Genomic DNA, 16,026 nt, shown 5'->3' with positions numbered 1-16,026 from the left:
ATAATTCCTTCATGGGCATTTTGTCGTACTATTGCGATGTACTCACAGCCAGTCCCCTACCCGCCTCCTGTATAACTGCCCCTCCTGATATAGGACTCCCTCTCCACCACTTCCCCTTGTCTGACCGCCCGTCTCTGCCGTATGCCGCCAGTCGTCGGTCTCGGACATGCAGCGCTGGGGCGGCATGTTATCGGCCCTGCTGCGTGTGTTGGTCACACACGTGCGGGAAGACGTGCTGCTGGCCAGGGTGGACGACCTCGGGCTGGCCACCACGGAGCTGCACCGGGACCGGGAGCGAGCCGTCAGCGCCCAGGAAATCGTCGTCAGGTGGGCTGCGGCATGGATACGGGACACGATTTTCTCAAAGTGGCCCGCGATGTAACGCTGATGTGTTTCATCGTCCCCCTATTGCGGTGTGCCGCCAGAATCCTGATGAAGCTTGCAATGTATTTCTCACTATTGTGTCCCTATTCTCCGAGTATTTCTCATGACCTTGTCCGACTATCGCCAGGTTCGTACTATCGGGTCGCTGTCAGTATTTCTCACTGTCGTCTCCCGTTGCTACTTGCTAGGTTCCTGTTGTCTGCTCTGGAGCTGCTGGTCGGCCAGCTGGCCTCGGTGGTGGCCAGCCCTCTGATGTGGGGCACCACCACCTGTCTGCCCCAACTGCTGGCACAGCTCCTGCAGATCATCATCTACATACTGCAGTCAGGTGAACTTAGCGCACTCGCCCGTCCCGCCCGGACGGTAGCTGAGAAAAGGGAGTTTTAGGAGAGGTGTATTTGGTAGTAGATGTAATGGGAGCTTCTATTCGAAACTACTTTAAGTTAACTGCTTTCTTAACGTGTTCTTAAGCCGTAACAACAAGCCATCTAAATGCCCTGCTGTATTTCTTTCTGGGAAGTCTTTTCCTCCTCGCGTCTTGTAGCTCCTGTTTCCGTGTTCTTGACGTTTACATCGCCCGTCCGTTTTCAGGCGCGTTCGGCGAGTGCGCGCGCTGCGCCATGTGGCTGGTCTCGGAGGGCCTGTACGACCTGGAGCCCATCAGCAACGCCTTCCTCAGCCTGGCCGGCGTGCAGCCGGTGCTGCTGCTCTCCTGGTGTAACCTGCTCACACTGCTCAACTACCGGCAGCTGGACTTTTGGCGGGCGCTCACCCAGCCGCCCGCCGACCCCAGGTTAGTCCAGACTCCAGTCATTCAGGTCACACCGGCTGGGCCCTGTAATATATCAGACCCCAGGTCATACCCGAGTTTCGTGCAACTGACCTCAGGTCAGAGCTCAGAATATCCGGCCTTTGCAATTAAGGTCTGGTCCCAACTGCAGCTCTCAGCCGACTGGGCCGCATTCCATCTGCCTATAGCTCTGGCTGATCCGCATGTAATTCAAGTGTTTGACGGTAATATTGCTAGGGTACACTGACAGATTTTCTGGATACCGTGACGTCACTCATGTGTTCGTTTCCTTGCTGGCAACGAGCGGTGTTGACGCATTCTTTTCCTGTTTCAGCTGGGAATCTACAGGATGCCTCGCCCGTGATCTGGCCCGCAAGGGAGCTCTCATTCTTCTCTGTGATTACATGGTGAGAACTCCTCTGATCATGACCATATTGAAAACCAAGTGCTTTGAGTGTGCTATTATATCTTAAATCGAACGTTTTGCATTCCTCGTGACTTAGTTTGGACGAGCACATGCATACTTTGCCACTTGTTATCGATATTCCCTCTCTCACTTGTCATGTTATCCGTGTAAGAAACGTCCGACGGTGAGCTGGTTGCTCACCCTTTCTCTGACTACCTGGTTCTCCCCAGTGTGAGAACACGTCGGACGGTGAGCTGCTCGCCTGGCTGCTCACTTCTCACATGACGGAGCTAGTGGCGCTCAGTGCCGAGCCTCCCGTCTCCGATATGCTGGCCGCGCTCCACCGGAACCCCTCGGCGTCCGGCCTGCTGATCCAGGCCATCGCAGCGCGCTGTCGGCATCTGGACCAGGTGGGTGGTGCGACCGGGTGTGAGTGGGGATGTAGTGTATAGAATGGGACGAGTAGAGTTGACTTCATGCAGGCTTCATGCAGGTTGACTTCATGCAGGTAGGTAGGTCTGAGAGGCTGGATTAAGGCGGTAGTGGCATCTGCCCGTGGTCAGTAATCAGTACCCGTCTGATGGTGCCTACCCGTGTGATGGTGTAAGTATCACGTATTGTTATACTAAATATAGTATTCATGCCCGACGCCCGTGTCTGGTCACCTGGTCCCGTCTGCACCCGTAAGCCCCTCAGTCTGATCTGCTGTCTGCCGTTACAGCCGCTGATGGCCCAGCGCGTGCTGCGCTGTCTGGAGGGAGCGCCTGCCGCTCAGTATGGGCCGCTATTGCTGTTACTGTCTCGCCGCCTGATGACCTCACACCACCTGGTCGTGGCCGACGAGGTCATTCGGCTAGCGTGCAGGTCAGTCAGGCGCTGAGGGTCACCGTGGCAGGGCTGGAATCACTGAGGTCACTGTCGGTCAGTCACTCTCCAGAACTGCACCGGAGGTTAAACAGCTTGCTTGGACGTACGATACTGTTGGTTGTCTATATTTTCTAGTAATATTTTATTGTTTCATGCCCGCGACGCGCAGGAATTCCAGGAAAGGTCATAGCAGGACGCGCAGGAATTCCTCAGATATCTGCTGCAGGGACTTCACGAGGACGTGAACCGGGTGACGAGCCGGCCAAAGCCGATCACGACCGACATCGACGACTCACTGAGCGCCAGTCAAAAGTCAATGGAGGCCTGGAAACGTTTCTTGCGCCTGGAAAACTCCAAGTTTGTTGACCTGTTCGTGGGCCAGCTCAAGGCTACCCTGCGGTGCACGGTATGTGGCCACGCATCGGTTACCTTCGACCCGTTCTGGGATCTGAGTCTGCCAATCCCGTCACGAAGTGGCCAGGTGCGCCTACAGGCCTGTTTTGACCTGTTCACCAAAGAGGAGGTGCTCGATGGCGACGAAAAACCGACCTGCTCAAAGTGCCAGAAGCGCCAAAAGTGCACCAGGAGCCTCTCGATCCAGAAGTTCCCTCGTATCTTGGTGGTCCACCTGAAGCGGTTCTCGCCGCAGGAGAGGTTCCGCGGGAAGCTGAACACCACTGTCGACTTTTCGGTGAACGGCCTGGACCTGTCGCCCTACTCGGCCGGACAGACGCCCTGCCGGTACAGCCTATACGGCGTGGCGAACCACTCTGGCACGCTGCTCTCAGGACATTACACCGCTCACTGCCGACACCCGTACACGGCAGAGTGGTACGAGTACAACGACTCGCGGGTCCACGTGATGGACCAGAGAAACGTCAACAGCGGAAAGGCTTACGTGCTGTTCTTTGAGCTGGCCGGCTCGAAACACCGCTCCGGCTCGACCCACGTCTAGTCATCCAGTCACGGGAGAGGAGCCTGCGATCGTCACCCGCTCGGGCCCTGTGTAGTCACACCGACCGGCGCACATTCTGCTCGGACAACTCTAGCCAGCGGCCTATTGTGATTTGTGATATTGCGTGTAAGGTGTTGTGAAAAACCAGAACAGCCTTTGGATCTCACTGAAAACATTGGCAATACACCCTTTTATTGTTTTGAATGCTCTTTGCTGTAATCAGCCATTTTTACGTTTTGTGTAATGTGTGTCATGCAGGAAGCTGGAGATCATGCTGGCGGCTGAGGAGCGAATACTCTCAGAAGACAACTTCAACGAGCTGGTTGAAAATATATCTAAGGAGCCATCTCTAATGAGGTATTTCTGGTGGCAAGGGAAGGGTAGGGGTGATAGGGACAGTTAGCGACAGCTGTACAGAAATGGCAAGATGCTTGATGTCTTTATTTGCTTTTCATTCTTGCTGTGTCTAGCTATTCGACCCCGGACCTGTGCTTTGACTTGCTCGCGTAAGCCCGCCAATCGACGTGCTTCGTAATTTTGCTGATTTTGTCTTAGAAACAGGAGTCAGTCTTGACATTTGCGTGGTCAATTTGCAGGATTCGTCTCCGCTATGACCATGTTCCCCCATCCCTCAGGGAACGCGAGCTGACCTCCCTGGTGACCCGGCTGGGTCAGACGTTCTTCGGCGTTCCCCTGGCTCTGGGTGAGGAGGAGGCGGAACGGCCGGCCGCCGCGCCACCGGCCGTGCCAGACCGTGACTGGTACCTGCAGCTGGTCAGGGACACGTGAGTGTGACCGGGTAGGATAGTCCATCCATCGGGCAACGTTATGGGCGGGATTGTGTGAGTGTGAGGTTGTAGGCTAGAAGGATTGTTATGAAGTTTATGAAGTGTGGATCGTTGATGGGACGCGTCCCGTTCGTTTCGTCAGGAGCGGCTGGTCGGAGGCCCCCGGTCGGGAGTGTGCCCGTCTCCTGGCGCGACTGGAGCAGCAGGAGATCCTGGACATTCTCATGGCTGAGGGAACTGACCTGGCCATCCTGGAGCACTGCTTCCGACAACCGGATATCGGCACGGAGGTTAGTCGCTGCTCATATTTTGCATGCTAATAACGTAGATGCTATTTTGAAGTCATAAAGACTACGTTAAAACTTTTTTTTTTACTGTTGTGTGTGTCACTATTTACTCGGTCACGTGTCGGGGTATCTCGATCGTATTTTACCGTGCATTGTATACAAAAGACGAAGGCTGAATATGGCTTTGAAAATACGTATAACGCTTCTTCGTCTCGGTGACATGCCTAATAACGACAGTGTATTTTCTATGTGCACAGGCGGGCGGCTCGGCACTGTACGCTGCGGCTGAGACTGCTCTGTGCCAACACCTGGAGCTGATCTGTAGCCAGCTACCCTCCCCCGATCAGGTACGTGGCACGTGCCTTAATTCAGCTGGTTATTACCAGTCAGATGGAAAACTTGGAAAACGAAGTTGACAATTGTGTGGCAGTCATCATGATCATTTGTCAACGAATAAGGTTCACGAGGCTTTTCATTTTGTATTCATTTCACCACCTGCGATGACAGCTCAAGGTATTATTGTTATCCCGTGTCTTTATTATCCATTGCCCGTTATCTGCTTTCACTTACCACTGGCTGACCCTCCTCCATTTCTGGACAGGCGTTCGCCAGTGACCGGTACCGTAAATACACCCGCCGCCTCGAGGAGCAGCTGTGTGAGCCGACCGTGTGGCGGCGCCTGCTGCGACTGGCGGCCGGCGTCCAGGCCTACTGTGCCTCCCGACACACTGCCACAGTTCATCTGGAGCCGCCGGAGACGGCTGCCGCGCCTCTGGCCAGGCTGGCGCTGCTCTGTCTGGAGGTGAGATAGGGGCAGAGAGTGGAGGGAGAAGAGGAGTCAGGCCGGAGGCGACGGCCCCGCAAGGGCTGTTGTAAGACCGTACGGTAAAGAAAACGCGCAATGGGTGATGTGATTTGAAGTGTGGAAGTAAACTCTGTAACCTATAACTGATTTTCTATTTACTTATCAATAGTTTGTCTTAACACGATGTGGCCCGTGTGATATGGGCCGTGATAGACGGTATGCGTAAATTTTGGTGATCATAGGCTGATTGAACGAAATGGATCCTCCGCCGCAGTTCCCCTATTTTCTAACCCCTTCTTTCTTACTGTCAGGCTCTACGCTACAGCGTGACCTGTCGTCTGCCGGAACTGCCGCGACACGTGCGCGTCCTGTTGGGCACCGCCGCCGGCTGCCTGCGACTCTCCTCTGTGCTGGCCGAGCTGGCTGCCAGGGACACCCAGTGGACGGTGCTGGCAGTCAACGCCATCTACCGGGTGACGCGCGTGCTGCGCGGTGCTCTGCCAGAGACGTGTGAGTGGGAGAGAGAAGAGAATGACAAGGGTGTTATGGGCTAAGGTTGATTGATGTGGGGTGACTAAGGAGCTGTTCGAAATGAAATGATTTTGTTGAGTAGGAGGAACTTACCGTTTATCAGCTGCCGCGATTCTACCGGCAATGTTTTATACTTACCGCCAAAAGCGAAAATGCTACTTTCGTCACCATCCATTTGACGTCCGCAGTTACTAAATAGACGCATTCCGAGTAACGTCTCACGCAGCCCGTTTGTATGTGTGCCTGCAGCGGTGTCGGCAGTGTCGACCGGCGTCGAGTCGCGGGTCTACCAGCGGATGGCCTCGCTGATGCTGTGGGCTGAGGCGCTTCAGGACAGACACGAGACAGCCGTCAAGATCAGGTCAGAAATCGACTGTAGCGCGACGAATATCGTTCGGCTCTGTTCGGCTCTGTTTATCGTTGGGGCATGCAGCTCCTGTTACATGTAGTTGCAGTTCCATACTAACTTTTGTTACCTTGATAGAATCATGTGTATGACAGTTCACCTTCTTTCTTCATCTCTTTCTTGTTCTTTTTTAACAGCGACATTGTCCGTTAAGTTTCTGTTTATGTGTAACCCGGCACCACACCCCGACAGGTCCGTGGTGCTGGCGGTGGGCCGCCTGCCCCTGCTCTCCAGTTTCCTGCGCGTTCCCCCGGACGTGTACCGTCTGGGCTGGGACGAGCAGGAGCGCCAGAGACAGGGCCGCTTCAGTCCGGTGGCCGTCCAGTACCTACAGGAGGCCGACGTGCTCAAACAGTACATCCTCAGGTGAGTATTCTTTCCAAGCCGCCGAGGTCAATTTAAGTGCGACTGAAATATTATGGCTGTGTCAGGCTTCGCGAGGATAATTAGTTTACATGCTGTTTAAGAAATCATGCCTTGCAGTCAGTCATACAAATGCCCTCCAAGTCTGTTTTTTTTTTCGGGAGGCCAGGCTCTTAGTGACATGAACTGTCTCTCTGGTTTTGTGTGTCTCGGATGATGCTGGGCATTGTGTCATATACTCCTCTAAACAAGGACGTGAGCACCCTGGACTAGATGGGCTGGACCGTCTCTGCGTGCCTCAGTGATGTTAAAGGAAGACTGCCACCTTCAAAAAGTTTTCTCAGATCGGCCTGTGATTTATTCCCTAGACAAAACAAAATTTTAGAATTCACCTGACAAAGTATCATCACGTGAATCGCGAAAAAAAAAATTGTCGATTTTCATACAATTATCAATCGGTTAATGTCTAGCGACAATGTTTACACATCACTAGACTTCAAGGTCATAAGATTATTACATTTTATTTGAAAAAGTAAGGTATTTTATGATTTACTAATATATGATTTCATGAGAAATTGGCCATGTTTAATTTATTTTGCATTTAAGTTCGTAAAACATTAAAAAAATCATGGCTCATTTGGAATGGGTCTGGCCCATGTTAAACCCCATTTCCTTCTCACCGGATGTCCGCGTTTCGTTCGATCACAGCTTTCTGATTCTTTTTCTCCCCTTTTTCGTTGTTTTTGCACCCGCAGGAACACAGCCGAGTTGGGCTAGTGTAAGGGGAGTGGCGTCCCCTCGGGTACCAGCCGGTTTTACTAGGCTAGGCGAGCCGACCCGTACCCCAGGACAACGGGATCCTGGAGGTTGAGCCCCCCACCGTGCGGAGCCAGTCGCGGTGGCTGGGCAACACGCCTCTTTGGCCCTGAGTTCTGTAAGGGCGGGACACTCAGTGGGGCGCCGCACTTGAGGAGCCATTCCCAGTCGTGATGCCGCCGGGGGTGGTGTCGGAGAGGTGTCGCCGGCGGGGTTCGGGCACTTGTGCTCGTCCTCCGTCGGTGGGACTGATCTGTCGCTGCCCCTGGCGGTGACTCGGCTAGGCGTCAAGGGAGGAGGCGGTATCCGACCGTGGGGGGTGGTGAGCCTCTCTCTCCCCCTCGGAAGGTGCCGCCAAGTCCCGTACAGTCAGCTCGGCCGTCCCAGGCCTTGTAGCGGCGCCGTTGCGGAGCGTCGGCGGCCGAGCTGGCGGAGACCAACTCTTTCACATGGATAACTTGACCGATCCCCCTTCCCCCCAGTCCAATCCCTCGGCCTCGGCCGGTCCTCGCCCGTTGGCCTCGGCCGACAGGCGAACGGTGCTCGAGAAAGGTCCACGATCTCCTAAGATCCTTATCTTCCGGAGCGCAGACAGGGAGCTGAGCTCTCTGTCGCCCTTCCAGCGGAAGGATGGCTGCGACCGGTTTGGTTCAATCGTTCGTTGTGACCGGATGCGTGATGGCGCGCTGGAGGTCGAGTTCAGGAAAAGCGAGGAGGCGGCGAAAGCGTTGGACGCTACTCGCTTCGTGTTCTCCGAGGGACGGGCATCCGGCCGGAGGCTCGTCTCCATCCCGCTTACAGTGGAGCCCCACCGCTCTAAGAACTCCTCACGAGGGGTCATTAACTGCTTCGATCTGAGGGGAGTGAGCGACGAGGACATTGCGGACGGGCTCGCCGATTTCGGCGTGACAGCGGCTCGCCGCATCATGACGAAGAGAGGCACGGTCTCGACCAACAACATCATTCTAACTTTTGACTCTACTGACTTGCCGAGTGAGATTCGCGTGGGCTACGTGAAGGTTCGCGTGCGGCCTTTCGTCCCAGCGCCCATGCGCTGCTTCCGCTGCCAACGTTTCGGCCACACAAAGGACAACTGCCGAGGAAGACCCACGTGCTCCAAGTGTGCTTCGCAGGACCACACTGACGAAACCTGTGACTCGGAGACCCCCCGATGCGTCAACTGCGGAGAGGGGCAGACGCCGCACTCCGCGTATGATAGGTCTTGCCCTGCATACGCCAAGGAGAAAGAGATCATGACCATCAAGGCTACCAGAAATTTGTCTTTCAAAGAGGCCCGGGAGGTGTACAACCAGAGTCACCCGAAGACCTCGTATGCCCAGAAGGTGAGAGTCACAAACTCTACCGATGCCTCCCAGATGAGTGTAGCACAGCTCGTGCAGCTTCTCAAACGATTCGGCCTCACCGTCGTAGCCACTGGTGACTCAGCGGACACCACGGCGCCTCGTGCGCCGCCGAGCAACACAGAGCAGGCTGCTCAAGAGTCAGTGTGGGGTCCACCCAGTCCCGCTCCAGCCGCGAACGGTGATGGAGACGGCTGGGCCGTCGTCCAGCGCCGACAGGGTGGTCGGCGCCCCCCGGCGCAGGGTAAGGCGCCACCCACCCCGCCCCGCCCCCGACCGCCCACGGCGGTGCAGGAGGCGCTGCGGCGGGGGGAGGAGGAGAGGAAGGCACGCGAGGCGAGGAGGGCTCGCCTCGTCCAGAAGGCCCTCGAGGCTAAGGAAGCCTCGTCTGCCGACTCCGCCTCCGGGAGTGCCAATGCGGCTGTTGCCGCTGACACCCCGGAGACACCTGAGGCGGGGACTCGGCCCATCATGGGTCCCCCGCCGCCTCCTCCACCTCCGCAGCGGCGGCCACCACCGCCGCTGCCAGAGACGCCTGAGTCGAGGACACAGGCCGCTGCCTCGACATCCCCGTCGGGGCGGCAACAGACCTCCGCGGCTCCAGGGCGCCTCGCCAAGCGGCAGACGCCCCCGAGCTGGTCACCCTCGGAGGGTGACGCCCCCCGGGCGAAAAAGCCCCAGCAGGGCTCGAGCCACGCCCGATCTGCCTCTGCTGAAGGGAGGCTACACCGAGAGGGCTCGGGGCATCCCCGTATCCGTTACGGGGGGAGCGCCTCCTCGGAGTTAGAGGACCTAGTCTAGTCTTTCAGTCTAGTCATTTCCTCTTTTATCCTTTTATCTTTTTCGCGCCATTGCGCTTTTTTACCAGGTGCATTTCTCTCGGTGCTTTTTACCTTTTTTTTTGTGGTCAGTCAGGTATCTGTGTGCGCCTTTGCCTCATGTTATACGCGCCCTTTTTGCGCCTTTTTAACCACGCCTTTTATTCTACAGTGGAACTGTAGAGGCCTCCGGGCCAACTACCAGGACCTACAGTCTCTTATCCGTTGGCGCACACCCCTTGTTTTAGGTCTCCAGGAGACCAAGCTAGCGCCAAACGTTACCTTTGCCATCAAGGGCTACTCTGTTTTTAGAAGAGACCTGGACACCCCTACCATTGCCCATGGAGGTGTGCTTCTGGCGGTTCACCACAGCGTACCTGCTCGCCAGGTGCCGCTGCAGACTCCCTTGCAGGCGGTGGCCGCCAGAGTTGATTTCAACCACCGGGAACTGACAGTGTGCTCTTTATACCTACCACCAGGTATAGCGCTCCCGGTGGTTGAGCTGCATCGACTTGTCGATGAGCTTCCACCTCCGGTCCTGGTAGTCGGCGATTTTAATGCCCATAGCCTGGCGTGGGGATGCGACACGACTGGCACTCGTGGTCGACTTTTAGAATCTTTTATCCGCGATGAGGCGCTGTGTATTTTAAATACAGGACAGCGCACCCATTTTACAACACCCTCCGGTCAAACATCGGCTCTGGACCTGAGCTTAGTCAGTCCGCGGCTAGCTCAGCTTTTTACCTGGTCCGTCCATCACGACCCACTCGGGAGCGACCACTTCCCAGTGTGGCTGGAGCACCAGGAGTCCCCAGTGTCAGGCAACCGTCCACCTAGGTGGAATGTTCGGAAAGCCGACTGGGGCGAATTCCAGGCCGCTGTAGAGGCCTCTGTTTTATCCAGAGCCGACCCCTCTGTGATGTCTACAGAGGATTTTACATGTTTACTCATTGACTCCGCAAACGGGTGCATACCCAAGACGTCGAGTCAGCCTCGTCGTCCTCCGGTCCCGTGGTGGACCAAGGAATGCGGAGATGCGATTCGTGCCAGGAAGCGCGCTTTTAGAAAGTTTGACCGGAGTAGTACTACTGAGAACCTCATCGCTTTTAAGAGAGCGCGGGCTTTTGCCCGACGCGTTTTAAAGGAGGCAAAGGCTGTTTCATGGCGCACTTACGTAAGTTCCTTAAACCGTTTTACTCCTACGACCCAGATATGGGCACGCATGAAGCGCATTGAAGGCCGGTTCAGCTCTGTTCCGCTTCCGGTTTTAAGAGTGAACAACACGGACATATCTCACCCTTCAGACGTCGCAGAGACGATAGGCCGTGCACTCTATCAGCGCTGCCGAGGAGAGCCGTCCTCACGACCTGCACCAGCCGCCGTGGACTTCAGCACAGCTGAAAATTTGGTGTACAACGAGCCTTTCTCTATGGCTGAACTCACGTCTGCCATCAGCTCGTTGCGCAGCGTCTCAGAAGGTCCGGATGCAGTCCACAACGACATGCTCCGTCATCTACCCACAGTTGCCCTCGAGGCGCTGCTAGAAACCTTCAATTCGCTTTGGGAGACTGGCACCTTCCCTGAGACCTGGCGGGAAGCCATTATCATTCCTATCTTGAAGGCTGGCAAGTCGGGACATGACCCTCTCCATTATCGGCCCATCTCTCTCACATCATCGCTTTCAAAGCTGATGGAGAAGATGGTCAATGTGCGTTTTAGCTGGTTTCTGGAACATCACGGTGTTTTTACAAACGCCCAGTGCGGTTTTAGAAAGCACCGCAGCCCTGTTGACCACATTTTAGCCCTTGACACCGAGATACGCACCTGTTTTACTGAAAAGAAGCACCTTGGAGCACTGTTCTTTGATATTGAGGCGGCCTATGATACAGTCTTACGACACAGCATACTTTCCAAAGTATATAAGTACGGCATACGCGGCCGGATGGGCCTCTTTATCAAGAATTTTTTATCGGGTCGTCGGTTTAACCCGCGCCCGGCTGGGGGTCCTGGATTTCCACGCCCTGCTGGGGGGGGGGGGGGGTGTTTGAACACCCCCCCTTGTAACTCGGCTCCTGGGCCACGTAGCGATACGCGGAAGGCGGCGTTCGAAAGAGCGTCAAAAATAATGACGAAATCACTTCGGTCAATTTTTTGGTCAGGTCAAAGGTCAGGTCACCAGAGGTCATTGAAGGCAAAATTTCGCCGATTTCCAGGTCGAATGTCGAAAATTTCCAAGAAGCCAACGCATAACTTGGGAACCAATAGAGCTACAGCGCCGCGGAAAAGCGCATTCGATAGCCCTATTAACGCCCTTTCTGAGTAATTTTCTCAGATTTGACCTAACGTCAACGGTTTTGCCTGCAGGGGGCAAAAACTGCAAAAATAGCCGATTTTTTCGAAAACAGTTTTTCTGCAATAACTTTTGACCCAAGCCTTGCACGAGCTTACTTTAACCGGCATCGTGTTCCTCTCGTCAAGACGCATCGAATGAACTATAACTTGACCTTGAAAGGTCAACTTGAAAAATTGACCTCAGGTCAAGGTCATGACCTGACCGGAAAGGGTCATGTTGCATATCAGTCGATCCGTATCGTCGAGCTGAACACATCTAAGGCGTTTTCATCGCTCTAGCATGCCTCTATCAAAAGTTATTTGCGAAAAACTGTTAGATACCATTCGTGACCTAAGATGACCTCAGGGCATAAACAAGGGTCACGGACACCATTTTCATGTTCAGTGTGTCTAAACCACTTGTAATTCGGTGTTTGGGAGTGTTTATAATGTCTTTCATCCAAAAGAGGCGCATTTCAATTTTCTCCCATTGACTTATAATGGGGAGGTCGCAAAATTGACCTGACCTTAGGTCATCGATATCAAAATTCTGAGATATACATTTTGTACATGCTATTGCTCTAAGCAATCGCTGAAAGTTACAAAGCGATCGGTCACTCGGTGTAGCTATGACAGACATTGAAAGTTTTTATGAGGTGAGGTCACTTCAAGTGACCTGGTGACCTGACCTTGAATGACCTTGGTCTGAAATTTTCACAACATGTGTAGAATTGATGTGTGATAAGGTGTACCAAAAACGGCGGCGCTCCGCGCGGCCGTTTTTGAGATATTCGCGAAAAACCACAAGGGGGGGTGTTCAAACACCCCCCCCCCCCCCAGCAGGGCGCGGGTTAAAGTCCGAGTTGGCAGTGATTTCTCGAGCAGTTTTACCCAGGAGAACGGAGTTCCCCAGGGTGGGGTGCTTAGTGTGGCGTTGTTCGCGGTGGCAATCAATGACATCGTCGACGACCTCCCGGTTTCCATCGGGAGATCGCTTTTTGTCGACGATTTTGCCATCTGGTTTGCTGCTTCAAGCGCTCGACACGCGGCTAGACAGCTGCAGCTCGCCGTAACACGTTTGGAGAGGTGGAGCGGTAAGAATGGTCTTCGTTTTTCCACAGCGAAGACCGTGGCAATGCACTTTTGCCGCCGACGTTGTGACGACCTAGCTTTGGGAATCAAGCTCTACGGACAGGTGATTCCCACTCGGCCGGTGGCGAAGTTTCTTGGGATTTATTTTGACAGTCGCTTGACGTATAAGGAACATTTTAGAACGCTTCGGGAACGGTGTTTTAAATCCCTGAACGTTTTAAAATGTGTTGCTCGCACATCTTATGGGGCGGACCGCAGGACCCTTCTTCTCCTGTACCGATCGATAGTTCGGTCGAAGCTGGATTACGCTTCTTTTGTGTACGATTCAGCGAGCCAATCCAGCAAAAAGGTCCTCGACGCAGTCCATCATGCTGCAATCCGTGTCGCCACCGGAGCCTTCCGCACCTCGCCCAGCAGCAGCCTTCTTGCTGAGGCGCACGAGCCGCCTCTATCCCTACGCCGCCAGATGCTTGGGATGCGCTATGCGCTGAAACTGCGTCAGTTCCCGACGCATCCGACGTATCCGTACGTCTTCTCCACCTACTACACTCGACTTGACAGAGCGCGACAATCGCTCTGCTTTGGAGCGCGCATGAGAGGTCTCTTCTCCGCAGCCAACATAGGTTTACGTGTCGTACGACGTAGCTGGGGTACGTCCTCTCCGCCTTGGAAACACGCAAAACCTCAAGTAGATCTCTCACTCTCCGAAGTTAAGAAGGATGACTTGCTGCCTTGTGAGGCGCGAGTCAGGGCCTTGCAACACATCGTCTCGTACGATGGTTTTAACACCGTTTTTACAGACGGATCAAAAACACCTGAGGGAGTGGGATGTGCTTTTATCGCAGGTCGCGATACCCGCTCATTCTCTCTACCTTCTTTTGCCTCGGTGTTTTCATCTGAGCTAGTCGCCATCGAGAAGGCTCTGTGTTTTATCGAGGTGTCGGACGGCCTTTCTTACTTGATTTTATCGGACTCCCTAAGTAGCCTTTTGGCGTTACGGAGTTTTAATCCAGTTGACCCGATCGTTCAAGACATTTTAGCTCGACTTCAGTCAGTGGAACAATCGGGAAAATTTGTTCAGTTCTGCTGGATTCCCAGCCACGTCGGCATACACGGCAACGAGCTGGCAGATGCGGCCGCGAGGCGCGCGGCCGCAGCCTCCTGCACTCGACGTCTGCCATTGCCGGCGCGTGACCTTTATTCGGCTGTGCGATCTTTCATTCTCTCTGAGTGGCAGGCAGAGTGGAGCCTACGTGGAGGCGGAAAGCTCCGTGAGGTGAAGCCGACTTTGGAGCCATGGAGGTCTTGCTTGCAAGACAACCGGTCCAACGAGGTGATCTTGTGCAGGCTCCGAATCGGCCATACATATGCCACGCATGGCCACCTCCTCCGCGGAGACGAGCAGGCCATTTGCAACGGTTGTTCCGCGCCTCTTACCGTCGCTCACGTGCTCTTATCTTGTCCACTTCTAGAACCAGACCGGACGCGCTACCTCGGCCGCATCGCTCCGGCTACCACTGTCCGCCACCTGCTGGGTGACGAGTCACCCTGGGTCTTATCTGGCAACATCTTTTCCTTTATCCGCGCAGTCAAATTCAAAGCGATTTACTCGACCTAACCCAAATCCTCTCTAGTCTCCTTGTCTAGTCAGTTGTCTATTACGACGCTCTTGCGTTGTTTTATTTTACCCTGTCTTTTTTTATAAAGTCTTACTTTCTAGTCTTGATATCTAGAAAGTTTCTTCTTTTGAAACACTTGTTTTACTAGCGCGACGTTATGGGCGCAAAATGACCTTTGCAGTCGACGCGCCCTAAAGCCCCAATAAACAAACAAACAAAACCCCATTTCCCACACTTTTTTGGAAAAAATGAACTACTGAATATATAAGTTTAACTTTTATTTTGACACTCCAAAATTCTTCTCTGATCTCGAAACAATCAAAGTTTTGACATATATTTACCAAAAGATAAGAAAATTCATGTTTCAAAGTTATCGATAAACAGTAGAGATGTCGGTTTTCTTGGACTAAAAAAATGGCATCAAACTGAACTTTGGTCTCCGATTTCTCGCAAACGGGTTCGAATTTCGGAAAACCGACTTCAGTCTGGGACATAGGTGGCTCAGCTCTAGTGAAAACCGTTTTGTGGAAAAAAGGTGGCAGTCTACCTTTTAAGATATTGACACATGTCTCTCCCCCAAACAGGGTGAACACTCTGGGCTGGACGGGCCGCCGTGAGTTCGAGGAGACCTGGATGACTTACCTCTCTGTGCTGAACGCGGCAACTGAGGATGACACCTCCAACCGCGAGGAACTGGCCGTCCTGCTACAGGTCAGGGTCACAGGGTCAGGTCAAGGTCACAGGGTCAGGTCAAGGTCACAGGGTCTGGTTATGGACCAGGGGCCACCGAGGATGACACCTCCAACCGAGAGGAACTGGCCGTCCTGCTGCAGGTCAGGGGCACAGGATCGGGTCAGGGTTACGGAGTCATCAGTTGCAAAGGGCTGGATGGTGGAGTGTGCTCAGCTCAGACATTGGCACCATGACTGGCTAAAGCAGTAGTGGTTATCTTTACCATTGTTTGCTCCTAAGCCTTTGCGAAACTTCACTGCTTGCTCTGAAGTCACTGACGTTTCCCTGTACTCCGTCACAGACCAACTGCCTGGCGGTGCGCGGCATCACCTCGCTGCTACTGCAGACGCTCACCGCCATGACGCCGGGCTACCCGGAGGTCAGCGCCACGCTGCACTACCCCCGAGACCACCAGCCTGTGTTCGTGCCAGGGAGGTGAGTGAGGCGGGTGGCAGCCGTGTGTGAATGGTGGACGTCACTTGTTAGGATGGAGCCGGGAAGGGCTGTGACAGGGGGCATGTGCGAAGGGCCGCGATGGGTGCCTCTTGTGAGAGCGGGGAGGGCGTTGCAGCTCTAGAGGTAGGTCGACTTGGAGCACGCAAATGACCCGAAGACCTTCACTTGCTGTTCTTCGTTGCCTGGGTTGCGTGCAGGCATCGTTTGCTGGTTCATTAC

The 16,026-nt window shown here is 54.2% G+C and overlaps 1 protein-coding gene across 1 annotated transcript in view; it reads left to right on the top strand.

The window, feature by feature from the left end:
* The first annotated feature begins 160 nt into the window (after positions 1-160).
* Positions 161-16,026, top strand: part of LOC122371554 (huntingtin-like) — a 29,090-nt gene continuing 13,224 nt past the window's right edge. Inside the window, exons 1-16 of the mRNA XM_043347969.1 lie at positions 161-327; positions 573-712; positions 976-1,177; positions 1,509-1,581; positions 1,811-1,990; positions 2,302-2,444; positions 3,661-3,759; positions 4,038-4,187; positions 4,333-4,480; positions 4,735-4,824; positions 5,079-5,279; positions 5,594-5,792; positions 6,063-6,174; positions 6,412-6,585; positions 15,204-15,330; positions 15,653-15,786. Of these exons, the coding sequence (XP_043203904.1) occupies positions 167-327; positions 573-712; positions 976-1,177; positions 1,509-1,581; positions 1,811-1,990; positions 2,302-2,444; positions 3,661-3,759; positions 4,038-4,187; positions 4,333-4,480; positions 4,735-4,824; positions 5,079-5,279; positions 5,594-5,792; positions 6,063-6,174; positions 6,412-6,585; positions 15,204-15,330; positions 15,653-15,786 (2,333 nt within the window). The 5' untranslated portion in view covers positions 161-166. The remainder of the gene's footprint in view (positions 328-572; positions 713-975; positions 1,178-1,508; positions 1,582-1,810; positions 1,991-2,301; positions 2,445-3,660; positions 3,760-4,037; positions 4,188-4,332; positions 4,481-4,734; positions 4,825-5,078; positions 5,280-5,593; positions 5,793-6,062; positions 6,175-6,411; positions 6,586-15,203; positions 15,331-15,652; positions 15,787-16,026) is intronic.

Source organism: Amphibalanus amphitrite, unplaced genomic scaffold, assembly GCF_019059575.1.
Source record: "Amphibalanus amphitrite isolate SeventyFive unplaced genomic scaffold, NRLGWU_Aamphi_draft 000036F_arrow, whole genome shotgun sequence".
NCBI lineage: Eukaryota > Metazoa > Arthropoda > Thecostraca > Balanomorpha > Balanidae > Amphibalanus > Amphibalanus amphitrite.
The sequence above is the reverse complement of the archived record's forward strand: the minus strand, read 5'-3'. Positions and strand labels throughout refer to the sequence as shown.